The sequence below is a fragment of the Vombatus ursinus genome, unplaced genomic scaffold, assembly GCF_900497805.2.
Source record: "Vombatus ursinus unplaced genomic scaffold, bare-nosed wombat genome assembly UNPS02014807.1, whole genome shotgun sequence".
Classification (NCBI taxonomy): domain Eukaryota; kingdom Metazoa; phylum Chordata; class Mammalia; order Diprotodontia; family Vombatidae; genus Vombatus; species Vombatus ursinus.
In genome coordinates, this window is record NW_020954585.1 from 16,999,474 (window position 1) to 17,027,322 (window position 27,849).

Here is a 27,849-nt window from a genome sequence, read left to right on the forward strand (position 1 = left end):
TGGTATCAAGACATTTAGCCTACTTTTAATGAGTTTGAAAGCAAGTTGTGGAGTGCAATTAGCTGGTCAAGACATTTCTCAGACAGTTTAAAGAGTGGGTTGCTGTTCTTTTATGTTCTGAGTTTATATTCCATTCTTGTTTGGCACGGTCACATGTCTCGGGGTTCAGGTCATTATTCTGTTTATGAACATTGTAACTCTTGGATAAGGATTTGACCTGTTGGTGCCAAATTTCTCCTTCTGGAAAATTCCAGTAACCCCATGTGCCTCACGTAGTATTGTGAAAGGAGAATCAAATAATATAAGGAATAATGCTTTGAAAAAGTAAAAGACTGCATTCAAATGTGAGTTATTATTTATGGATGAAAATCTGATTTGGGATTTATCATTTTGAGAGTTAATTTTCTGCAAACTTATTAGCATTTCCATAAGGACTTTGCAGAATAAATCTGTAGTTTACTGCCCATCTTTCATGTAGCTAAAATGGATGGAATTCCCCCTATAAAAGTGTATCATATTAAACCTTTCCATTAGTCATCTTTCCTCCTACTGGGTGTGTAAGCATGTCTGTTTTTTTCCATTTCTATGTAGCTTCAAGGACTATACATATTAAGTCTCAGAGTGATTAAAATGAAATCTAAATAAAGTTCTTGGCTGAGAAAAGAACATTACATCTCCTTACTAGTTACATGTATTGTGAATATGTATATGCATTACAATTCTTTTAGAGGAGAAATTAGATAGTCTAGTGGTACATCATGCTGTCAGATGTTTGATGGGACTTTAAATATCCTTTGTGGCTCTTATATCTCTAATGTGATGGGTAAAATATTATTTTATTCTTTAAGCTATGTAGCAGAAGGCCTTTAGACACACACAGTTTTGAAAATTTGTATATGAAACAGGAAATGAGCTGACAGATGTCTAAAGCAATGTGGTTCTTTTACCCCTTGCTTTTCAGAATCTTAAACTATTACATAAAATATATTCAAGTGATTTCTTTGAGTAATTCATTCTCTTAACCTGAATTCTCAATATAATCTTTTTTCCCTTTTTTAAAATTAATTCATTTTTAGTTTTTAACATTTATTTCCATAAGCTTTTGAGTTTTAATTTTCTCTCCCTCTTTCCCCTCCTCCCTCCCCAAGACAGTATGCAATCTGATACAGGCTTTACATATACACATTCTTATTAAAAATACTTTCACATTAGTCATGTTGTAAAACAGAATTAGAACCATTAGGAGGAACCACAAGAAAGAAGAAACAAAACAAAATAAAACTGAAGGAAAAAAAAAAAAGGAAATGTTATGCTTCAATCTACATTCAAACTCCATAGTTCTTTCTCTGAATGTGGTTAGCATTTTCCATCATGAGACTTTTGGAGAAGTCTTAGATCCTTGCATTGCTGAAAAGAGAATCTATCAAAAGAGAATGTAAGTTTTTTGAGAGCAGTTATTTCCTAAGCCCCTGAAATGAAAAGACCCTCAGTCCTTGAACTTTCTCACACATTTCAGCAACCTAGTCCCTGAATTTTCCCATACATTTCAGTAGCCCAAATCACTGGTGTCTCTGCCCAAGGCCAGGTTTAATTGAGGCAGGGCTGTGCAAAGTAACCAGCCTCACTTTGTCCTTCAGAGCCATCTGGGTCCAGTGGCAAGACATAGATCAGGACAACTAGAGATGGCCCTGGATGCTGTGGAGACCTTGGCCTTTTAAAGCTCAGGTCTCAGTCTGTCTGAGGCAACACCCATTCAGTGATTAAGGCTAGGTAAGAAATGAGGCAAAAAATGGTCTCTTTTACCTACTCAAAAAAACGAAAACAAAAAAACAACAACCACCCCACAACATAATGAAGAAAGAAATGGCAAACCACTCCAGAATCTTTGCCAACAAAAACCCACAGACATTATGATCTACAGGGTCACAAAGAGTTGGACACAACTAAGTAACTGAACAGTGACATAGTATAAACTCCTTGAAGGCAGGAGCTGTTTTATTTTTGTCTTTGTACCACCATCTCAGCATGGTACTTGGCATATTCCTAAAACTCTTGATTCATGGATTGATTGAGACTACTATAAAAGGACTGTTTTATTACTTCTGTATTATTACTCTATCTGTCTTAATTTTTATAAGTGCAGCTAGGTGGGACAGTGGATAGAGCTCTGGCCTTGGAGTCAGGAGGACCTGAGGTCAAATCCGGCCTCAGACATATGACACTTAGTAGCCCTGTGACCCTGGGCAAGTCACTTAACCCCATTGCCTCATCAAAAGGCAAAAAAAAAAAGTTTTATAATTTTTGCCTAGAAAAATCCTCACTACTCTTAATTTCAATATAAATACATATTAGGCACCAACCCTTAAAACTTCTTGCTTGATGTTATGAGGGTCTCTTAAAGTTTTCCCTGGAAGGAAAGAAGCTATAATTTTATTGGAGAAAAGACAAGGTTATATTGTAAATATTCCATAGGAATAAAATTCAGTATAGTAATAGTAATTATCCAAAATGGTACAAGTTTCTGATTTTTCTCAGCAATTCTTAGACCACTTTTTATGCAACATCCTCCAAAAGGAAGCTGCAGGAGTGCTGATATATGTGAGAAAATTCAAGGACTGAGGATCTTTTCATTTTTGGGGTTCAGGTTCCATAACCCTATCAGTTCCATTATCATTTTAGTATTTTAAATGGTGTTGCCTAACCTTGCAAGGCATGATTCCCAGAGCTCTCCTTAGCTTTTCAGTTGCTACTCTTGGTTACTGTACTATAGAGGTCATGTACCATTCATTGTACCACAGTGTTTCAACAGTGCTTTTTGACAAGGGGGCGGTTTTATGTCTAGGTGAATTTCCTGTGTGTGTGGATTATCAATAGAATATCAATAGAAATTTTAGAAATTCTTTTCTTAAAAAAAATTCTTTCTAAAAAGAAATCTTCAGCTGGGAGTTTGATAGGTATTGTTGTTGGCAAGACCGAAGTATCCAGGATTTGGATACTTATCAAAAGAATTTATCATATTAAGATTAAAAACCTTTCATTTTTTCAAGTTTACCTAGGCAATCAGAGTTAAGAATAGCATTCATAGTATTTTATAGGGGAAAGGAATCCTAATTTTCATTTAGCACAAAGCCCTTATTTTATAGATAAAGAACCCTGAAAGGGGCAAGTGAGGTCTGAGGCCACAGAGTTTATTAGTGGCAGAACCAGAAGTAGAATTCAGGTGTCTGGATTCCTGATCTATTGCTTTTTGCTTTTTTTCCAAGTATATTGTGGGTAGTTGGGCCAGGAGTCTGGAAAACCTAACTTCAAATATTGCCTCTGGTACTTAGTTGAACGACCCTGGGCAAGATGTTTAACATCTGTGTCCATAAAAATGGGACAATAACGGCACCTATGGCTCAGTATTGTTGTGAGGATAAAGTGAATTTATATATGTAAAACAGTTGGTAAACCTCAAAGTTCTATACAAATACTAGCTATTATTATTATAATTACTATGCTCCATATCGTTACCATTAAGTGTTGCTTTTTTTTCTAACTTCTAAATCTGACTTGTGAAGTTTTGATTCAGTTTTCCTAAAATTGGCATGTACTTCTGTCCCTGAAATACTGAAGTGAATTTTAACATGTGACTTTCATTACCAAATGTCTTTGTCTCTCCTTCTCGGTCTCTCTCATTATTGGAGTAGTTATGTCATGGTGGTAGAAAACTATTAACTCAGAACAAATTATTTTTCTTTATAATAGAACTACAAATAAAATCCTAGTTCAATCAAGCAATTAATCAACAAGTGTTTTATTAAGTGCCTGATATGTGCCAGGCACTATGCTTCATGCTATCATATAGAGACAAAAAAAGTAAGAGTTCCTGTCCTCAAGGAGTTTGCATTCTATTCAGTAAGACAACATGTACATATGTAAGTATATTCTGTATACAAGTATAATACTGGGTGAGCCCAGTTAAGTAGGTAGTCCGGGCTGCCAGCTGAGCTCTTCATTACCATCACCACCACTCTCATTCAGCCTTTTCTTCAGGCTTGATTTGCTCTTTAGCTGCTCCTTCCTCCCTGCCCCCCCTCCCTGCCCCCTCCCCACTTCTAGGAGTATATTTTCCTTTCAAACCTGGCTGCTTAGCAAAGGAGTTTATGGTTGCCTAACTCAACCTAGCCAGCCACTGCAATGTTTACTCCCAGTCTTTAATCCTAGGGTATGCCTCTTGTGCATGCATTTTTCCTACTCAGGGACATGCTAAAATAATTAATAAATTAAGTTTAATCAATCAAGTGTAGTTCTCTTTTCCCTCAGGGTTCCCAATCATTGCTCCACCCATCCAGCACTACATTAAGGCATTAGTTTACAAAGGAAAACTTACTGAAGCATTCCAAACACCTGTGACTTAGCCACTAAGGTGAAGAATGGGACTTTACTTTCTTTCTGGGTGCTGTTAAACAAGAAAGTCAGTAAAACTAGAATTATATGGCATGAGTTAGAATGAAGCTTCTCATGGACACTCACTGTCTCTACTTTGGTCACTGCTCCACTTTAGCAGGAGGTAGAATTGATGACTGGCAACTGTTGGTTATATAGCATCAGGGAGAGTGAAAAGTCAAGGAAGACTTTGAGGTTGAGAATCTGGATGACTAGAAAGATGATGGTACCATTACTAGAAAGAGGAAAGTTGAGAAAAGGGGTGGATTTGGAGGGAAAAAAAGATCATGTTTAGGACATGTTGAGTTTGAGATGCTTATGGGACATCCATTTAGAAATTTCCAATATGCTGTGAGGGGGGGACTAGAACCTAAAAGGGGTTTGTACTGTAGATTTAGGAATTATTTGCATAGACATGGTAATTAAGTCCATGTAAGCCAGTGAAGTCCCCAAGAAAGAGGAGAGGTCTCAGGACAGATACTTAGAGTCTACCCAGAGTTCGGGGTGTTATATGAATCCAGCAAAGGAGACTCAGAAAGAATGATTCTAAGTCAGGGTTATTTAATCCAAGCTAATCAACATCTTGATCTGACTTTTTGTGAATGAAGTTTAATAATGTGGTTTAATTGTAATCCTGCTGCTATTCACAACTGGTACAGTGGGCAAGAAGCAGAGCATTTGAAGCCTGGAGATAACAGTTTATTAGTTTCAATTCTTTAGCATCAGGCTTAAGGAAGCTATAGTTACAGAGAGAAGGTAGGAATAGTTTACCTGTAAGCATAACTAACATTCAGTTTAACATATTTATTAACAACCTGCTATGGGATAGTGACTGTGCTAAATTCTGGGACATCAAAGAGAAAAAAATTAAATAGTCCTTGCTCGAATAGGAACTTATTTTGTACTGTAAAATGAAGGAGGTTGGACTTTGGAGAGGGCAAAATTACCAATGATCTTTTGCTTCCCAAATCTGATAGCCTTTCCTCAGTCCTCATCCTTCTTAAAGTCTGTAGCATTTGACCCTGCTGACCACCCTCTCCTCCTGGAAACTCCTCTGTCTGGGTTTTCAAGACATTGCTCTTGGTTTTCCTCCTACATGTTTAAAATATCTGAAATATGAAGGTCTTGATTTCTTGTAAATGTAAGCCTCTGTTCTCTTTCGTGTCTCATTTTTCAGCTGACACCTCATGTTTCAGCTTTTCTTTGATATCAGGACTCTCCAATATTTGCTGAACACCTGACTTTTACAGTAAAACTCTTATTATCTTGCGTCTGATCTTGATAACAAACTCTGTCCTCACACTGTCATTGGTTTCTTGATACTGGTTTCTTGGGCACAAAGTACTACTATAAATATTTGGATGTATCTACTATCTTTCCTTTTGTTATTTATTTCTTTACGTTATACAATTAACTGGAATCTCTGGGTTTAAAGGGCAAGGATATTTTAGTCACTTCTCATCTAATTCTAAATGCTTTCCTGAATGATTGAGCCAGTTCACAGTGGCATTCCAGTGCATTAACGTGTTCATATTGCCACAACACCTCCCACATTGACTATTCCTGACTTTTGTCATCTTTACCTATTTAAAATACTGGTTGTGATGTGAAACTTCAAAGCTGTTTTGATTTGCATTTTTATTATTAGTGATTTGTGACAGTATTTCATATGTTTATTAAGTTTCCTGTGCTGTTTTTGCAAACTGTTCATGTCTTTTGACCACTTTTCAATTAATGAATTATTTTTTTAATCATATTTATGTGACATATATAGATATAGATAGCTTGCATAGATGTTTCCTAATAAACTGTTTCCCTTTTACTAGTTGTAATGATTTTCCTAATGTTTTATCTTTTGTGATTGTGTGCATCTTCATGTTTAAGAATACTACACCTAGCCATAGCTGTGAAAGGTACTCATTCTTATCCTTTTCAAATTTTTTTTTATGGTATGACGTTTTACATAAAATTTATATAAAATATAATTTATGTAAAATGTATTAAGGTCACATCCATTCTGAGCTTATTGTGGTATGGAGTGCAAGATGCTGGTCTAAACCTAATGTCTGCCAATCTGCAGTTCCATTTTTTCCAATATTCTTGTTAAATGAGTGCTTTCCCAAGTAATTTGTTCTTAGTTTTCTCAAATACTGGGTTGCTGAAATCCCTTGTTTCTGATCTTATTTATCTCATCTTCATCAGTGTTCCACTGATCTGCTTTCACATTTTCTTATATTTAGCACCGTTTGCCCTTAAATATTAGCATTTTAAAATCTACTTCTTTTCAAAAAAAATATTTATTTATTTATTTTTTAGTAAGGCAATTGGGGTTAAGTGACTTACCCAAGGTCACACAGCTAGTACATGTCAAGTGTTTGGTCTGAGGCCGGATTTGAATTCAGGTCCTCCTGACATCAGGGCCAGTGCTCTATCTACTGCACCACCTAGCTGCCCCCTAAAATCTACTTATTCACCTAATTGGTCATCATTTCTAAGGCCCCATATTCATTTATTAATTCAAGTATATATAGGTACCTACTATGGCGCCACACACTATACTAGGCATTCGCACTACAAAGTCAAAAAGGAAACAGTCTCTGCCCACACAAATTTCTTAGTGGGAAAATAATTCTAGTAATGAGGATAAGCTTCTTGTAGGAAGTGGGACTTGAACCAAGCCAGGTGAGGAAAGGAATACATTCCATCCATTGGAAATTGCCTGTAAAAAGGCCTAGAGAATAGATAGTGGAATGTTGTGTATGGGCAACAGGAACAGACCAGTGTTACTGAAAGATAGAATGGATGAAGGATAGTAACATGTAGTCAGAATGGAAAGGTAGGTTGGAAAACAGAATGTTTTCTGAAGGGCTTTAAAAAAGATAAATGTGTGAGTTTGCATTTTATCCTAGAGACAAGAAGCCAGAAGCAGGGGAGTGACATGGTTAGATCTGTGCTTTAGAAATAACAATCCAGCAGATCTGTGGTAGTTAGGTTGGAGAAAAAGAGACTGGAGGCAGGAAAGCCAATTAGAATTCAATTCAGTAATTCAGTAAACATTTATCAAGTGCCTACTTTGTGCCAAGCACTGTGCTAACCACTAAAGGAAGACAATCCCTGCCCTTAAGGAGTTTACAGTCTAAGAGGGGAAGAAAACACACAAAAGGGAGCAGGAAAGTGAAGTGTAGGGTGGGGTTGGGCACTAGGTGGGGTACCTGGGACGGGGACATGTCATCCTGTAGCGTCAAAACCAAGCAGGATTGCTGATGGAAAATGGAGAATTACCTGGAAAGTTCTTAAAAGTTCTAAGCCCTCTGTAAAAGAAGGCTTTGGGAGGAGTTTAGTAAGCCATTCTCTAGCCCTCTAGTCAAAGAGGAGAGGATGCTGGCGGAAGAGGTCTAAGTTTGAGTTAGCAACATGGTGATGAGGTATTAGATGTGATGAGCTTCTCCTGCAAGGGACATCTTGTTCTTGGAGCTGAAACCAGGCAGAGTTGAGTGAACTGAGAGTCAAATTTCTGCCCTTTGTAAAGGAAGGCTAGTAGAAGGGTATTGAAACATTCTAGGAGAGATATGTAAAAGCATGTGAACCAGGGTGGTGACTATATGAGTAGAAAGAAATGGAAAGAAGTGAGATATATCATGAAAGTAGAATTTTTATTAGGTGTTTGGGCAGAAGTGTTGAGGATGAGAATGAAGCCAAAATAGGGGTAATTGAATATCATTGTTCTAAACAAAAATGGTAAAGTTGGGAAGAGGGAAGGGTTTTGAGGGAAAAGATAATGAATTAACTGTTTGGGATATAATGAGTTTGAAATGCCTACTGTGATAGGTAAGAAACGATTATGATTCCATGTAAGGAAATTGAGGGGAAAGTAGCTTTGGGTCAGCAACTGGTTGTTCAGTTAAAGAGGCTGGAAGTGTAGGACTTTAAAGGTTAAGCTTTACTTAGAGTGTGCATGCCTGAAACTGATCTAGGGGAATATGTGGTAGGTGTTTTGAGAAGTCTGACCTGTGCTGACTTCCAACTAGGAAAGTCAGCTAGGAGGGACTTGGGGCCAGCAATGGAGAAAACCTCTCTATAGCTTCTCAAGGAGACCAAAGTGTTCCCTCAAAGAAGGAACAGTTGCTCTAAGAAGAAAATAAAGAAAACTATTCCCAAGCAGGCAGAATGAGGTTTTCTCAAGCCCTTTATTTTTTCTCCTGTAGCAAGAAGGCCAGGCTATACTCTGCAATTATTAAATGAACCTGGAAGAACCGTAGGTCCTCCATATTTGCTGAAACTGTGCTCCTCACTTCTCTGTGGCTCATTGCCTCTAAGTTGTATTGATAACTACCCAGACATTTTTTTTGTTATTGCTTATTTTATCACACTTTCTCATTTTTCCTCTTTGTTGGGCTACAGTCTTTTGTCTCCATTGGGAAACTCCTTTATCCTCAGTTTTCTTATTTTTTCCTTCTGTCTTCTCTTTTTTTTTTTATCAAATGTATTGTTGCTGTTGTTGTTGAGTCATTTTAGTCACGTACAACTCTTTGTGACTCCATTTGGGGTTTTCTTGGTAAAGAAACGAGTGGTTTGCCATTTCCTTTTCCAGCTCATTTTACAGATGAGGAAACTGAGGCAAGCAGGCTTAAGTGAGACATAACGACAACTACTATCTGTTCCTTTTATTAGATAGACAGCATGATGTGATGGAAAAGGTGCTAGATTTAAGAATTAAAACACCTATCTGACTTGAAGTCCTAACTCAACTACTTACGTGTGATAACATGCTAAGTCACTTAGCTTTTCTTAATAATTTGTAAAATAGGGATAATACACTCTATCTCATGGGATTATTGTGAAAAAATTGCATTGGCACATTTTAAAGCTTACATTTAGAGAATTGTAATGATGATGATTCTTGACATCATAAGCTTATTCAGAGGATTGGATCATTTCAATAACCTGTTCATTGGTCTCCCTGACTCATATTTCACTCTACTCAACAGTCTCAGCTGTCTGTATTCCACTTTGGATCAAAGTGATCCACCTAAAATACAGATCTAACCATGTAACACACACATAGACACCCACATGTGCTTACTCAGGCACACGTCGCACACGTCTCTCACACACACACACACACACACACACGCAACTTCAGTGGTGCCATGTCACTGCCTGGATCAGATATAAATCCTCTGCTTCACTTATAAAGCCTTTCTTAACCTGGCTTCTCTCCACCTTTCCATTCTTCTTTCCCTTTGCAACTCTGGCCTTATTGCTGTCTCTCACACAAGACACTTCATCACCCAGCTTTATTCCTTTTCCCTAACTGTCCCTATGCTTGCCTGGCTTCCTTTAAGACTAAGTACCCTCTAACATTATTTCCCACTTATATTGTATATATATCTTTCATATACATAATTGTTTGCATGCTGTCTTCTCCATTAGAATGTGATCTCCTTGGGGGTGGGGCCATGTTTTTATCTTTCATTGTATCTTAGCATTTAGCACAGTGCCTGGTATGTAAGTGCTTAATAAATGCTTGTTGACTGACTCATATATGTAAGAATACCTTCCACCATCTGCTTTTATTCTATTATTGACTTCTAATATATGGCTGTTTTTTTTCCCTGCCATCATCTTCAGTGATTTTCAAATCCATGCTTATCATCCATCTAAAACACGAGTTTCATAGTTATTCATCCTCTAGACTTCACTTGGATTCTCTTGTCAGCCAGTTTACCAGCACAGGTACGCCCTGGGCTTGGTCAGCGCAAAGACAGTCAAGTTAACTGTTTCCTTGATCTCAAATTTAGTTTCATCTCATTGACCATTAACATGACCTCCTTACTTGTTACTTCCGCTGTTCCTTCGTCTCTTCTGAACTAATTTGATCCCTTCCTCTTCACCCAATCTCTGTGACTTTCACTTTTGGCTCTACTGTGACTCATGTTGCCACTTCAGTACTGCTGTCAGTAACATTCTAGATTGAATGCCAGTCTTCAAGCCTGAGTCATCTACCAGTTTCTGTGTTTTTGCTCCCAGCTACATGACTGAAATGACTGAACAACAAAACAAAGTTTTGCACAAAATCACCCACATGGACCAAAGTCATAGTAACTGCAACTGGACCCCCTCATGCGGCCCTGCAGTTCTCTCCTTCACCTTCTCTTTAGAGCCTAGCATGTTGCCCACAAAAGCTGTTCCTAATCTTCTCTCTTCTAGTGCTCAATTGTACTAACCCTGACTCTTACTCTCCCAGATTGACCTCTTACTTTACTGAGAAGATAATGAGCTTATCTTGCTGGAACTCTCTTATCTATGCTGTCTTCACAATGATTTTCATAGAATTCTCTTAACTCCTTTTAAACTCCTTTTAAATAAGTGGGCCTTTTATTTCTATATCACTTCTCCCCTCTTTAAGCTTCTGAAATATTTTATCGTCACTCTGTTACTGTAACTGTAATGTTGAAGGTCAATGATGCAGTCCTCATCATAAAGATCTCAGTTTACATTCTCCTTGATGTCCTTGCAGCATATTATCATAACACCCCTTCTTTTAAAGCTCTCCTCTCTTAGTAGACATCTTAGTCCTCCGTCTCCCTCTCTGGCTGTTCTCTCTCTCTGTCTTCTCTTTCTATTCTTAATAATAGTTAACGATAGCATCTATATTTTGTTTTAAGGTTTTGCATGGTGCTTTACAAATATTGTTTTATTTTATTATCACAATGAGCCACGGAGACAAGTGCTGTTATCTTCATATTGCAGATGAGGCAACTGAGGCAAACATTATAAAATCAGGGCCACACAACTAGTATCTGAGGCAGTTTCAACTTGCGTCTTTCTGCCACCAAGTGCAGCACTATCAGCTACTCCCTCTAGCTGTCATTCTTTGACAGTAGATGGTCTTCAGAATTTGCCTCTCAGTCCTCTCTGCTTTTCTTTCTACAGTCTATTTTTACTCATCTAATCTTATTCTTCCACTGTCACCTCTTAATAGGAGACAACCAAGTCTAAATCTCTAATTTATATTTCTCTCCCAGACCCAGTCCTATATCTGAATCTGTACTAAAATTTTCATCTGAGATGATGTCTTAGCATCACCTCAAACTCACACTACCATACTTCAAGATTGCAAGATTTTATTGTGTGGATACACTCTCTATTGGTGCAGAATACATGCTTATTCAATTTTTAGTCAGCATGGGTTTCTATGGTTTTAAAAAAATATTTATCTGTTGACTAGACAGCTCTGCAAATATTCCTCCTCTGAGTTTAAGTAGGGGGATTTCTCAGATGACAAACATAAAGGCCATCACTGGGTCCCCCTTACTCACTTAAAATCTTTTGAAATAAAGTTCTAAACTATATGTATGTGTTGTAGACTCCTTTGGCACTCTGCTGAAGCTTATGGATTTCTTAGAATAATATTTTAAATGCACAAAATAATATAATAGGGTTACAAAGGAAAGCAATTATACTGAAACAGTTATCAAGTATACTACAACGCATATATGTATGCATATGTAAATACATATGTTAACATGTGAATGTACATGTATGCATGTGTGTATATAACATACACACAAATATATAATTCATATATATGAATATATATATATATAAATATATATATATATATGAAACTCGTAGATGCTAGGTTAAGAACTTTTAGAGTATGTACTACTCAACATTTAATACAATGGCTATCACATAGCAAGATCTTGATAAGTGCTTGTTGATTGATAGCTTTTTAGCCTTTAAGAGCTCACGGTCATACTAAAGGGTTTGTGGTGTAGTGGAAAGAGTAATTGACCTATATTCAAATCTTAGTTCTGTTACTTGTTTCATAATCTCTCCGAGCCTGGGAATTGAGGTCCTCATCTGTAAGATGAGTGGGTTGGGGTAGATGACCATGTGATCCCCTTGCTCAAAAACCTCTATCCCCTCTTCCCGTCCCCATGGCACAGCTTACAAATTTATGAGTATGAGTTTTGAGTCTCCCAATTATGAACTATCTAGGTAGTGATCTCTCAGTTTTAATTTTGGCATAGTTCTGCAAAACATCTAGGATTTGGGACAAAACCCTCTCAAAGTCCTTTCTATCCATTGGGGTTTTGTGCTTATCCTGAAGGAGATGATAAATTCAGATTTCTACAAATTTTTATATCATCTATAAGTGTAAGATTTTTGCAGTTATTATTAACAAACACTGTTGAGCAACCACTATGTGCAAAGCACTCAGTATACAGTGCAAAGAACTATGACAGTGTCCGTGCCTTTAAAGTATAGTCCTGTAAGAGTAGAGATCACTATACATCACTGGGTGAACAGTCTCCTACTGGACTAGTAGCTCTACTGCAAAATATCATGGCTGATGGGAGTGGGGAAGAAGCAGGAATCTCCTCTCCCTCCAGAACTGAAGTCATTCCCTCTCAAAGTCTAGGTTTTCCCTTGACCATTGGCTCTTGGCTGGATTGTAGAGTTAGCAAGGTAGGTTTTTTTTTTTAAAGGTCACCAGGGTTGTGACCAGTGGCAGTTGTTCCTTCCAGTTCAATCAAGAAACATTTTCCCAGTTAGTAAAGGAATACAGGACATAGATGAATCTTTACACTTAATATCTCTATGTCTGCAGTTTGTTTTCTGTTATTACATCCTGAGCTAGGGTGAACCTAAATCCTCCCTCTTCTACTACATGTAAATGGCCATCTTGCCATTGCTTCTACCAAATAATATATATTTGAGCGGTAAAAAGCATTTCTATGCATCCTGCTCCCTGAAAACATATTCTATTCCAAAGTCAAACCTTGTGCATCCTTATCACCTTCATTAGTCAAAATTGGGTCTTTACTCTGTAGTCATCATGCTGGGGTAGAGAGGCTGCTCTAAAATGAGTAACATTTTCAACATTTAACATTTGGTCCCACTCCCCAGGGAACTTTACGCCTCATATTCTCTTTATTCCCACCCCCTACCCCACCCCCCTGCCTAAAAAAAATCTAGCAAGGAGACCAAACTATTGGTAAAAAGCAATTATTTTAACAATTTGTCTGGTGAGAAATGTAGTCAAGGAGTCATTCTAAGTAGAATATTTTTACGTTTACAAACTGTTGTGTGACATAAGATTCCCTTTGTAAAAAGTATACAGAGCTAGCTTTATTCTTTGTTTCCTCTTTGTCTTGGAGTGGAAACTTGATCTGTTTGGGCTTTTGATTACATTATAATTACTCTTGGGAGAATTGTCTTTATACTTTGGTCTTCAATTGGCTAGTCCTATTTTCATATTGTATGTTTTGCCTTCGCTTACTCTTGCCAAGAGGTAAAGATGACCCTATGAATGATGGTGTGTTACCATTTGATTTAGAAGTAGATATAGAATTCAATTCAGATACCATTAAATGCTAGATCCTGGAGATTTAAAAAATGGAATAAGATATGTTTTCTACCTTCAAGGTGTTTACCATTGTGTAAGGGAGAAGATATGTACACACCTGATTCTAATACACATTAAAAGATGATGAGTGTATGAGAGAGGTCCAAAAAAGAGTGCTATCAAAAAGCAAAGATGAAGGACATGCTTCATGAAGATGACATCTGAGGTGGATTTTGAGGATTGAAACAAGGCAAGGAGTGATTGCAGCAAGGCAAAGAATGGGGTGAAGGGTGGGAATCTCTCCAGGACATCAGAGACTAGACTATATGAGCATGACAAAGATGAAGAACACTAGAGTATGTTAACTGGAGTAACATCAGTTTAGACTGGAAAGGTTGGTTGAATTCCTATTGTGTAAAGCCTGGAACATCAGGCAAAAGAACTTGAAACCAGAGGTAACAGGTTTTCCACATTTGTTTATTTGTGTCGAACCCCTATCTATTAAAATTTAAGGAATTATAGATAAACAGTGTTAGTTTTAAGTCAGGATTAACTAATTTCTAAAAAATCTCTAAGCCTAATAATTTGAAAAGAAGGTAATTGCTTATAAACTTTTTGCAAGTATAGTAAAGTATTATTTTTTTTTTAGTATTATATGAATTCACAATTTATGATTGCTTGGGGTTCGATAAACAATTTATCAATGTAGAGAAGATTCCAAAGAGCATTTGAAAATGTTCAAAAGTAATTTGTTCTCTCAAGTATGTAAATTTGAATGTTTTTGGTTGTATTCAGTGTCATTTCATAAGAAAACAGGCCACTACAACTTGCACTGGTCCTTCTGATTAATTAACTCAGATCAGGACATGTCAGAACAGGCTTTGTTAATCTGCTTCATATTTCAGTACATATAGGTAAGCTCACTAATACTGGGCAATAATAAAAGGGAGTTACTTCCATGGGAACAATTGCCCAAGTGTTGTCAGTCACAGCAGATTTCTAAAATAGACATTAGGTGGAATTTGGTACTATGATTTTAAAGTGGTAACATCGTTGAGACAAAGTTATAGTAATGAATAATGAAAAAAAACAGGTATTATATATTTACTACTTGCAAAGCACTGTTTTAAGCATTGGAGATAGAATAGAAAAGGTCTCTGCTTTCAATGAAGGAGCTCACATTCTAATACTGAACCAATAATGTATGTGGAAGGTTCAGTGGTACGTAGGGTGTAAAGCAGAAGGAATGCTTCTTCTTTAATGTCATCGCCACTGATAAAATTATATCCATTTCTGATGTTGAAGCATTTGAGAATGCCGGAGAGTTTTGTGGCAAGAACTTTTTGTTTTTCTGGGAGTGTTGATATACTTAAAATTAATGAAAGACATCTTTTAAAATATTTTGCTACTCTTTCTTTTTGCTAACCTAAATTGACCTTTTTGGAATTTACATGATTAGTCTGTGAAACATAGTTTTATTGGGATTACATGATTTTCCTGCAATTGCTGTTTATGTCAGTAGTGACATAATAAAGGATTGAACACATTTTCCTATCTTTAAAATACTGCAAATGTTTTCAGTCTTAATTAACCACCTAGGGACCCAGCAGTTTTGGTTTTAGGCACTGCACAAAGAGATAGTATACTGGTGTATGTTTTATAGTTCATTTTCCTGAGCTGGGGAAAGTTATCAAGAGGGGAATAATCTTAAACCTTTATGGTGAAAAGTTTTACAATACTGATAATGCTTTCTCTGTGTTTTTTAAGTGTGGATTTTCACATGTGATATCCAAAATGCATTTTAGAGCTCCGTGCTTTTCTTTCACTAAGTTGGAGAAAGTTACGCCTTAAAATTATTGGCCTTTTTGTTTCCTCAGCTCTTGTGCTTGGTCAAATGTGTGCTATTAAATTTGACCTCCATCTAAATTGGTTTGTCTCTTAAAACTTTGTGTGGGTGACTCTCAGCTCATCACAACTTCATTAGGGTTGAAGCATTTTAAAAAGTATAGTGAATAGAAGTGGAATATTTCTTATTATTGAGTAATTGTATGGCATTAGTTTAGGCAATTTAGTTTAGGAGGGTTGTTGTTGCTTATATACACATTATAATATTCTTACATCTATCACAGTGTTTAGATGGGGAAATAGCACTGTTTCGTTGACTCTCTTGTTAGCCAAAACCTTGATAGTTGCCTCCTAGATAAAATATAGACATAATGTATGTGTTTTATGGAAAAAAATAAATAAAATGTTGTAACTTCTGAGCAGTTCAAAGGATTTGTGTTATTTCCACTTCACACTTAAACAACCTGTCTTAGGCAGAGGAAGGCATGCTTCTTTTTTTTTTTTTTTTAAGAAATTGAACAATAATTTTAGCTTCTTATCAGAAATATCAATTATAAATAACTAGTTCATAATCATAATTTGTGAATAAATTACTTTATGTTTTTTTCCTTTTTAAACCTAGATAATATATTTGGAGAAATCTCCAGAAGATACCTATAGGACACTGTTGGTTGGAAACATATCTTATGTTCCTTTCAGGTGAGTATGAGAAGTTTTGGAATCTTTATATATTTTATATATATTACATATATTTATATATATATACATATATTTATATATATATATGCATATATATAAAATATATTTATATGATATTTATGTAATTCTCATTTCTAGATATACCTCCTTTTCCATTTTCACCTTCCTTCTACTTGCATGCACTTTTCATTGTAAACAATTTAAAAATTAAAATGAAATCAGCTAGCCCAGCACCCACATCCAAAAGTATTTACAATATTTCACCACCATTTCCACCACTTTTCCAAGAAAAGAAAAATGTGTTACCTCATTTCTACTCCAATTCCAAGATTAATCATTAGCAAATTTGAGAACTTTTAGTTTAGCTATATCGAATTAGGCCTTTTCATGGACCTTGTGTGCTCACCTGTCATCCACAGCACACTGAAAATACTTGATGTTTGTTTTTAAGAAGGAGTTGGTAAATATGCACGGAGGCATGTATGTTCATGATATGTGTGCAAAAGAGCAACCAGTAACTGGAAAGAAGGCTTGTTGAAGCAACTGAGCTGTCATGCATACAGTGCTGATTGAGGACAAGTTATAGATTTAATTCTTATGTTTTTCTATTATTTTTTCCATGTACAATGACCTTTGCTGGCAAAAATTGTCCTGTGCACATGGGCAGGTAATCACCAATTTATGTATACCATGTAAAGAAGAAGCAAGGGAAGGAATTGGGTAGGATACATTGCTAAATTATTGGCTGCTACTGAAAAAACTATTGAATCATACATTCTATAGTTGGTATATGAGTAATGTCTTCTTTGTGTATAAATAAAATTAGCTTAAGTTCAGAGAATTCGTTATAAAACTGAGCAGAAACATTTAGTAGGCTACTTTCTACTAGTGCCATATGTTACTATGGTAAACAACTTGTCTAGCTTTGTAGAAAGTTAATTTTCAAAAACTTTATCCCTTTTAATGTGTTCACTGGTGTACTCAAACCTTATTTTGAACAAATGCTGATTAATATCTTAGCTATTTGGTAAGGTAGTTGTACAAAATAATTACTTCATCTAGATGCAAAATAGAGAAATTTTGAAAATTAGGCATCTGCTTTTGGATGTATCCATCCTGTATATATTGATATTAGCATAGTTTCTTAAGTCATTCTCCACTGCCTCATTGAGGCATAGAGATGATATCATGTTGGATTCTTGAAGGCTATTCCGTGAAGCATCTGCTCTAGAACCGAAGTTCTTAAACTGAAGTATGAAGAGTCCATGTATAGATTTCAGAATATCCAGAACTTGAATAGGAAATAAAAATACATTTTCATTTTCACTAACCTCTGACTGACAGTTAGCATATCTTTCTATTACAAATGTAGGCAACCAACATTTTTCAGAGTTTGGGTCCACAGACTTCTTCAAACTGCCCAAAGGGTCCATGATGCAGAAAAACGTTAAGAACTCCTGCTTTAGAAGGTTCTATCTAGCTGGAAAGGCTTTGAATAGGGGTCCTGCAACAGATTATATGTCTGCCCCATCACCTAAAGAACCAGAGTCACTAACCTTAGAATGACTGATAACTAAGTTAAACATAGTTTGGTGAAGTTGGAGCCATTATAAGGAAATCTATCCTTTTGGAGTGGAGTTTTATAACATTTCTATACATGAAATTCTTGATCTGCAAGAATTTGAGATGAAATAGCCCACAATACCTACCTGGCATGTATTTTGAATTATTAAGTCAGCAGAAATGAGTTAAACTCAATAGGAAAAAAGAAGGAAAACATCATGGATTGCGAAGTCTGAGTTGGGAAGGGACGAGAGGAGAGTTGAGACCTAATGGATGAATTGTTTGTACAGAGATTAACTCTCTTCCTCAAAGAACGTATAGGCTGATGGATGATGTCATTTAGGAGGGAGGCTGTTGCCCAAACAAGAACCAGAAAAGCGTTATATTATTCATCAGTGAGAACTTGCAATCCAATAAGATTACTGTTGCTGTTGTTTTACATTGCTCTTCTTTACAATGATTTTTGTGTTAATGGGTTTCACTAGGAACATCTGTGGATCCTGAAAAATGAACACATGCATGATTTGCTTAAATCCTGTGAAGTGCAGTTGAACGTGGGGAAAAGATTTAGGACTGACAATAAGAATAGCTAATAGAAACCAAGTGAAAGAAGAATTTCACACAGAGTTAGAAAATCATGTCTTTCCCCTAACAGTGTGTCCCAGCAGAACTGAGTATTCAGGCATTATGCTCAAGAAAAAAACTATTTAGAAAAATTCAGTTTTGCTGGGTAATTTGAATCTCTCTTGTCACAGCCACCAGGAAAGTAGTTTCTCTAAAATGAAATATAATAAAATTTCATTAGTTTGAAATAATTGGAAGGAGGGTCAATCTGAATGAATGAAATCTAAATGGAAAACTATTATAAAAGAAATTACATTATTACTTCTTTTAAGTACCTCTCCTAAATCTAGCACACTTTTTGAAATAAGAGGTCCTGATAGGTCTTTGAAGAATGGACTTGTTATTTGCAGATAAGAGCTTCCATTTATATATGCTTTTATACTACCGTTCCCACCTCTACTCCCATTAGACGATGGAATTTTCCACTAAAGTGAATTTTTCCAATACCTTAATTTGGCCCACTTATAAAGAATCATTTTTAAAAACCATTGTTGATAGAAAATAGTTTCCTGCATTGATAAATAGCAAAGCATACAGAATATAATTTAACCTTTTCTTGATATTTAACAGTGACCCTGAAATGAGTTAGATGATCTCCAAATTCCTTTCCAGTTCTAATATTCTATAATTCTTTTTTTTTCAAACTGACCCTATGATTTAGATTATTACATCTATAGAAAATATGAAGATAAACTTTGGTTCAGCAAAGGCCAAATTATCACATTCTAAACTAATTAAATGCAAATGAAGGAGACTTCATTTTATTTTCATTTAAGAATTTCTTAGTGGAGGTAACTATGATAGCATTGTTTAGGATTACATTATAATTTGAAAAATAAGTCTAGAGAACTTTTGTGCTTAAATGACATGCAAAAATTATTAATAACCTCCATGGACAGTTCAGACCTAAAGGTAATATTACCAGTGTGCCTTATACTTGACCTTGGGGAATCCTTGAGTAGGCTAAGAGGATGTTAATAGTTAATTAAGGAAAGAGAGGTAAATGTTGGGATGATAATAACATCAAGGTTAAGGGCTCTGAACTTAGGTTGGTCAACCATTCTCACTAGTAGAATGCTCCTTGACCTAATCCTTGACAATTGCCATATTTAACCCTATCATCCTAAACTCCACTTCAGGTGTTGCTAACCTGCATTCCATGAATTTGTTTATTTTTCATAATATTTTGTAAATGTATTTCAATATAATTGGTTACTCTCGTGATCTTATGATTTTTATTTTATTCATTTTAAAACATTCTGATAAGGAATCCAAAGGCTTCACCAAACCACCACAGAGTCCACAGCACATGAAAAAAATAAAAGAATCACTGATTTAAGGAGTATGTTTGTATGTTTTCTCATCATTCAAATTTCAAAATATATCTCAATTAATAAAGTAAGGTCATATCCCCCATCAGTTTATCAAATATTATTTATCTAGTAATCTAGAGAAACATCCTTTCCTAATAGTGGTTATTTAGTTTTATATAAAGGTTTTATTAAAATCTTTAATTTTCTGACATTAAATATATTGAAATCATAAAATATACAACTTATTGACAAGGAAATTAATAGTAAAACAAAGGCATAGATAATTTGAAGCATTTTTATCTGTGAGAAAACTCATAGCTGAGGTCACCTCATACCCTCTGTTTAATGGCAGCTGACTTCCTTTCTCAAAACACAGTCCCACACCATTCAGTTTATCTCTAAACTCACTTATGAATTAAAATTCTCTTTATAATGTTTCCTTATAAAATAAACTTTTAAGAGTTCTCACAAGAAAGAAATTTCCCCTTTTGTCAGTCTGTATTCTCCATAGTTTACCTCCTAGAGAAAAAAGTTAAAATATACAATTTCTCTCTGAATCCATAGAGAGAAGCACTTCGTAGAATGATGATTATAATTGTAGGTCCTGACTTCTATACTGTTAGACATTATGAGTTTCTATAGCTTCTGTAGGAAAGGCTTTGAAACAGTTATTACAGAGTTTACATAGCACTCTACTTTAAATTTAATCTGCAAGCCTGGTTTTATTAAAGGAAATAATAGTAGATTCTTTTTGAGGTCACTTTTTTGGGGGTGGTGGTGGGGTGGTGGTAAAGAGAAATAATCATTTTTTTTTTAGAATTATATATTTTTTATTTTTTTTAAATTAATTTGCCTTTAGTTTTCAACATTCACTTCCACAAGATTTTGAGTTCCAAGTATTCTCCCCATCTCTCCCCTCCCCACACCCCAAGACGACATGAATTCTGAATACCCCTTCCCCCAATCTGCCCTCCCTTCTATCATCCCCCACCCCCTTTCTCTTATCCTCTTCCACTTCTATTTTCCTGTAGGGCAGGATTGATTTCTGTATCCCATTGCCTAAACAATTTTTAACATTCGTTTTTAAAACTTTGAGTTCCAAATTCTCTCCCTTCCTCCCTCCCCATCCACCCTCATTGAGAAGGCAAGCTGTACGACATAGGTTATATATGTGTAGTCATGAAAAACACTTGAGAGGAATGATCTTTAAAGAATTACAAATAGAATCCTCATATAATTCGTGGAGGAGAATCCTCAAAATCAGAAAAACCAACATTCACCCAAATCTGGTGACTTGGAGTGATGACAATAACTATCTAATCTCCTTTCTTCTTAAGTTTCATAATACCTGACTTTCTCCATGCATTTTCTTTTTAAAGGAGAGATAGATATATGCAAGTCAGTCTAATCAAATCAAACAGCAATAGCCAAAACAACTTGACAATTGTCCTTTTCATTGTTTGTTTAATGGTATTAAATCACAGTATCTAAACAACCTTGAAAATCTTCCGCCCTAAGGCTAGGAGCAAGAATAAAAATTTAATTTGTTACAATGTTTAGTTTTTCAAGTAAGAAATATATAACTCAAATCCACTGCAAATTTGTGTCTTTTTGTGTGCAGGATTGATAGCACCATGAATAATCCTGTTCTGTAGGGCATACAAAGTGAATTAGATTTAAATAAAAGTTAACAGCACCATTTTAAGCTAATTAGAATTTTTCATAATTTAGTGCCTTTAAATTGGCAGAAATGCTGTATTATATGTGTCTTCCATGTAGAATCTTCTGAATGATGAGAGAAAATAACTGCTTCTTAGTCTATGTTCTGATTAAATTTTAAATGGGCCTACTATCATGAAATGAGTATTGTACTTCAACTTGAACTTAAAATACAGTTTGTAAACAGCTTACTCCCCCATACAACATTAACCTTATTTTCATGAATAATTCTGAGTTCTGAAAAAGACATGTAATGATTTATATATTTGGTTTTAAAATATTTCTCTTTTAAATTATAATAGTAATTTGGCATCTGTAAAGTTAAAGAGAAAAAACATTTATCTGTAGTACAAATCATATGCCAATAGTGATTGTCGTCTTTTCATTGAATAAAAAGAAAAGGAATCTTTTTTTCTAGAAACAAGTTTTAGGATCTAAACACGTAGTACTGTGGAGCTTAAGGGTGCCCAGGCAGTAACATGATATTACTTGGATCATCCAACAGTGTCTTAAAAAAAAAATCCCTCCCTCCCATCCTCATATTATAGTTTGCTGTCAATATTTTTCACACACACTCTCACACACACACACAATATAGAGGTCTTAATTGCTTTTGAGATGAAATGTAGTTGATATAAAAATTAAAGAAGGCCCATTTTAAAAAATCTAGTAATTATAAAGATAAAAGTGATCCACAGTAATTATTTGGAGATAAGACAAAAGAACTTGAGAGCTCAGTAGTTAGAATTAATTTAAATACTGTACTTAATTAATCAAATAGGATTATATTTTTGGATGTTAAATGAATAATAATTGATTTAAATTGGTGTTTTTTTTTGCTAAAAACCCTTTTTATGAGCTGTTGTTTGATTCAGCTTTCTTTAGATGGAACTATAAAAAAGTAGTTTTATTTATGAAAACTGAAATACTGATTCAAATATTTGTGGAATTGCAGGGATGCTTCCTATGGTAATTGCACTTTCTACTTAACACTACTCGACTGTTTTCAGGCAGTACATAAGGTAAGTGAATTAAATGATGCTATTTGCAGGGCTGTATTGAAATGTTAAAGATTCAAGACAGATAAATCTAGTCCATCATTTTCAGGGGCTCATTAATTAGTGTTTCTTTTGAGAGGTTTCTATGATTTCACACATTATAATTTCTGAGGAATATGATGTTAGCATATGGTAGTTGAAATGGGGGTGGGGGGATGAATTTAGGGGTAAGAGTTTCATTTTAATATTAAGCTTAGTGCTACTTAAATGTTAGTAGATGTCTTTATTTTTTAAAGTAAGTTTTACTGATGCCTTTTGTTTTTATTTCACAGTTATTTCAGGATACTCTCAATTTAAAAAGATTCCATAATGGAACCATTTGTTCTAAATACCTCTTGTCATATCTAACTCTGCAGGACTTATTTGTAATGTACAAACCACTAGTCTTACATACAGAAAGAACACAAGAATTATATGTGCCAATTAGCTCCATTGTCCACCCAATTTGTCAGCTGTCTGTTTTGGTCCCTGAGAGATCAAGGGGTGCATGGGATAATTCTATGAAAACTTGGCCCAGTGTAGAGCTGCAGATTTGATCCAAGTAGCAATAGTGGTTAGGGGTATGGCAGTTTTATACTCACGATGATGATATAGGGAGCTGGAATATTTTTCAGGTGATAAAATTTCAGGTGTTATAGATAGCTTGATAAAGGCCTTTTGTTTTACATGAGAAAAAAATTGATAATTTGTAATTACTTCCATATCAGTGTAAAACTTTATTGTTAAATGAGACACCATTAGAAGACAAACTGTTAAATTGCTTAACTTTTCTCATCTTTCTCTTATAAAAATACCATTACGTGGAAAAATCTCTAACAAAATTTTTTTCAACTGTTTTTAAGTTATTCCCTTTGACCTATAGATCTCACTACTGAGTTTATATCCTAAAGAAGTTAATGACAATAAGAATAGATTCATTTGATTAAAAATATTAATATTAGCACAATTAGAATAAAAAGCTGGAAATAATATATATAGTCAACAGTTATGAAATGGCTGAATAAACTGGTGTGTGGATGCATTGGAACATTAAAGAATGATAAATTTGAGGAATTAAGATACAGAAAGACATAAACTGATGTAAAGTAGGAAGAACATTATGTTCAATTACTACAATAGTGTAAGAAAGGCAACTAAATTAGTCCGTTTCAGAAGTTCGGAAATAGAAATGTAGCCACAGACTCCTTAAATCCTTCAGGATTTAGGCAGAGATGTAAACTACCAGTACTCTGTAGAAAAGGGTGCAAAGACTGGATGTGCCAGTTGCCTCCACTGGCCACTGAGTTCCTCGTCTGTCTGTTATAGTCCCTGAGAGGCAAAGCAGCACATGAATAGTTTCAGGAAAACCTGTTCATAGAAACTTCCTTTTAGACTTGAGTGGCTACAGGAGTCAGGAGAAGTAAGTACTGTGTTATACTCAGGAAAGTATAGAGAACCAGGGGCTTTTTTCAAATGTAACTGTGGACCCCAGGCACTTTTTGATTGGACCAACATTAAATATACTTCAAAAGGGGTTAGTGAAGTTCCTTTGTTTCTGTCTACCTTATCCCCTCATACATCTCAAGTAAAATAGGATAGATACTGTTGGTACCACATTGTCAAAGTTAAAGAACTTTCTTTTCTTCCTTCCTTTTAAAAATAAGTAAACAAATAACAAGTGATTCTTATTTCCTTTTAAAAATAAGTAAACAAATAACAAGTGATTCTTATTATGAATTGCAATCATTCTGTTAGGTGGTTTTAACTTTTTAGGGAATGTACTTAATGGGAAAGTTTGTCCAGGTGTTTGGGAAATGTGTGTTCTAGCAATAACAAATGTATCAAAATGTGTGTGTGTGCACGCGCTCGTGTATGTACATACTTGTGTATACGTGTGTACACACTCAAGCCCCCAACTTAAAATCAAAGTCTGTTCTTTTCAAACACTATCCCATATAATGAAATTCTGGTACAGCAGAAGAATTTGGTTAGTCAATTAAGCTATTTTAATAGGACTCAGTTCTTTTTAAATTCCTACTGATTTTGGCATGTATGTTGTCTGCTTGTTGAACTTAAAGGGCCATCAGGGTATAAGAAATTCTTATTAAGATAAGTTATGTTAGTACTGCACAACATCTTAATAATTGGAATGGTATATGGCTTATTTGTTCCTGTAATGAAAAACAGCAACTTAATAAAAATCTTAATGGAGATTTCTCACTATTCAGAGAGAAGAGTAATTAGGTTTTTTTTTTTCCCCTTTAAGAGAAGATAATCCTCATATAGAGATTTTTAAAGTTATAGAATTGTCAGATTCAGGAACTGGTTACTTCCATGTTACCTGAAGATCCAGATGGATGCATTATGCCAGCAGTCCTTCCTATACACTTAGGGAATATCTTGATCTGGCCTCAGCCTGAAGCAAAAGGCTGAGTTTAAAATAGCATTGGATGAAAGCCAGAGAATGTGTCTCCTCCTAATTGCAGCTGCAGACAGCAGAAAGAATTTACAATTCTTGGCACACCCTAACACACCAGAGGGATGTGCTGCTTCTTTAGGACAACCAAGCAAGCATATGTTGCAATCAAAGCTTACCTGTCTAAAAAGCAAATTTTGGTCAACTTTTCAGGGACACATCAATTCTCTATATTAAGGATTACTTATATTTAGTAAATTAATGAGAAGGAATTTGGCAAGGATATGGTCTCAGAATATGACCTTAGAGATACATTTACGGAATAGTAGAATTGGGCAGGGGAAAGTGGTTGGTTTTTCAACATATTAAGAAATATATATTTTTCAATATTTTGACTTTAAAAATTGACTTAGAATCAGGTATTGGTAACTGAATTTTTAAAATTGATTTCCTTGATACTCTTAGGTATTTTACTTTGTGTATTTAAAAATCACAATCCTGAGAAGGGGTCCATAGACATCACCATACTGCCAAAGGAGTCCATGACACCAAAAAGGTTAAGAACCCCTGCTTATACAGGTTGCACCTTTATAAATCCTATATGTTGATTAGAAATTCTTGTGTAAGTGCATTGAATACTAGTCTGTTAATTGGTTCAGCTAGCTTGTAAAAATTTAAGCACTGGCAGACTTTAACTCATCTTCTTTCTAGAAAATAAATACTATTTTTCTCATTTCACTATAGCAGTGTGTCTGGCTGTTATTCAAATAAAGGTTAGAGGACAGGATATTCACCTATATAAAGAATAGCATCTATTCCTATTTTTAATGTTAATGTTGATTTGTGGGATTTCTTTTCAGTACACAGAACATTTGGTTTCTTAATTCAAGAATTTCTAAAATAAAAGCATATATGAAATATATAGGGTTCTTCAGATGTTATTTTTTTCACAGTCTATAAATTTCATTCAAAGCAGTATTAAGGAGTGTTACTGAAGGTTAAATTTCCCAATCCTTTTTTTTTTTTTTTAACACATAAGGGTATTGTTAACCCACATGGTCTTGGATAGATTAGAATCACTCTGAAGTGGTGGCTAACTGGACTTACATTAATGGCACAAATTTTTAAAATAAAAATGTAGATCAAATAAAGTATAATAAAAACTGAGGCAATTAGGCATTGCTGTAGTACAATAAATTCTGAGGAAGTTTGAAAGGCAGGTTGGTGTAATGGATAAAGAGCTAGCCTTGAAGCCAGAAATAACAGAGTTAAGTCATAACTCTGACATGCTGGCTGTGCAACCCTTATTTAATCTCTCAGTTCTTCAGGCAGCTCTCTAAAAGCCTATACAGTTGCAGAGAAGATGCTAACCTGAATTGGTAGAGATAGCTTCCTCACCTGGGAATTTCTTATACTGATTAAATCACAGATCCACTCTGCATCCCTATAATAAATACATACTGTTAAGACTCCTCATGATGAAGGCATTTCAAGAAACTATAGCTCACTGATTTTGAGTTATGTTTAATACAATATAATTATGCAGCCATTGAGAATGCCTTTCAATTGCTGTAACAGGAATAGATCTGAAATTATTGCCTTTTAAAAAGCTTTTTTTTTTTTTAAATTTTAGGCAGTTCAGTACGGCTTCCTAAATTTTGAAAAATTTGACCTTGATGATTACGAGCATTATGAAGTAAGTCTACGTGGTTTTTCTAATCCGTTTCATATTTATCTGTGTGTTAATAGTCATACTGACTCCAAAAAGCTATTTGTTTCCATTGTTAACACATTTGTATTTATCTTGTTGAAAATTGGGAGAGGGGGAAGGGAGAAGTATAACATTTCCACATAACAATTATAAATGGCAATATCCATGATCTCGGGGGTACTCTTCTTTACAAAAATCCAATATATGGAAATCTAAACACATTAATTGGGAGTTGATTTTATTTCTATCACCCAAATATGATTCTTACTCAAAAATTAAATAGTATTCCTTTGAAGCTCATTGAGATAGTGCATTGAAATGCTTATATGCAGATTCAGAATTAAAGAGAGTTTAGCAATAATCAGACATAAAGCAGGCACTAACAGTTACCAGCATCACATTGAAGCCAATCAGAAATTGAGATAAAGCATATTTAAGGATTCTTGAATTGCTACCTGTGCTTTAACTCTAGAAGTCAAAATAACTCATGCAGTTATTTTGTACAATTATGCATTATAGTTATCTGTTATCTCTGTCTTATCCCCCTCTACAGTTGTGAGTCTCCTGAAGTCAAGAATATGCTTTATCTAATTGCTCCACCTATTCCCCCCCAAGCAGTATTCTGCCCATAACAGACATTTAGTAGAACTGAATTTCAAGGGACAGATAAGATGGAGCTTGTTTATACTCATTGATGACTGTGAAGAGTGGAATGAATCAACAAGCATTTATTAAGTATCTATTATGTGCCAGGCACTGTGCTAAGAAGGCTCAGTGACACACTGAGCCAATTTCAGAGCCAAGTCTTGGAGTTTTTGGTGATTTGGGGTGTGAGGGGCATGATGACATGAAGATGACTTCACTTGTCCTCAGAGCCAAATTAGAGTCAAGCTTCTGAAGTGACTTAGCCTGTTATCTTTTTTTTTGGTTAGGCAGTGGGAATTAAGTGACTTACCCAGGTCACACAGCTAGTGTCAAGTGTCTGAGGTCGGATTCGAACTCAGGTCCTCCTGACTGGAGCTCTGTGTACTGCGCCATCTAGCTGCCACCTCCTTTTAAAAAAATTTTTTTAGCCTGTTATCTTAAATGATAGCTGTCAAATTTATTGCAAAGTCAGTAAGTTCAACACCACAATA

The 27,849-nt window shown here is 35.2% G+C and overlaps 1 protein-coding gene across 8 annotated transcripts in view; it reads left to right on the forward strand.

Annotated features, from left to right (window-relative positions):
* The window catches only part of CDC14B (cell division cycle 14B), a 148,666-nt gene that overhangs the window by 84,541 nt on the left and 36,276 nt on the right, over positions 1-27,849 (forward strand). For all 8 annotated transcript variants that reach the window (XM_027874680.1, XM_027874676.1, XM_027874673.1 and 5 more), the window contains 3 exons: positions 16,254-16,330; positions 22,505-22,571; positions 26,636-26,698. In XM_027874680.1, the coding sequence (XP_027730481.1) occupies positions 16,254-16,330; positions 22,505-22,571; positions 26,636-26,698 (207 nt within the window). The remainder of the gene's footprint in view (positions 1-16,253; positions 16,331-22,504; positions 22,572-26,635; positions 26,699-27,849) is intronic.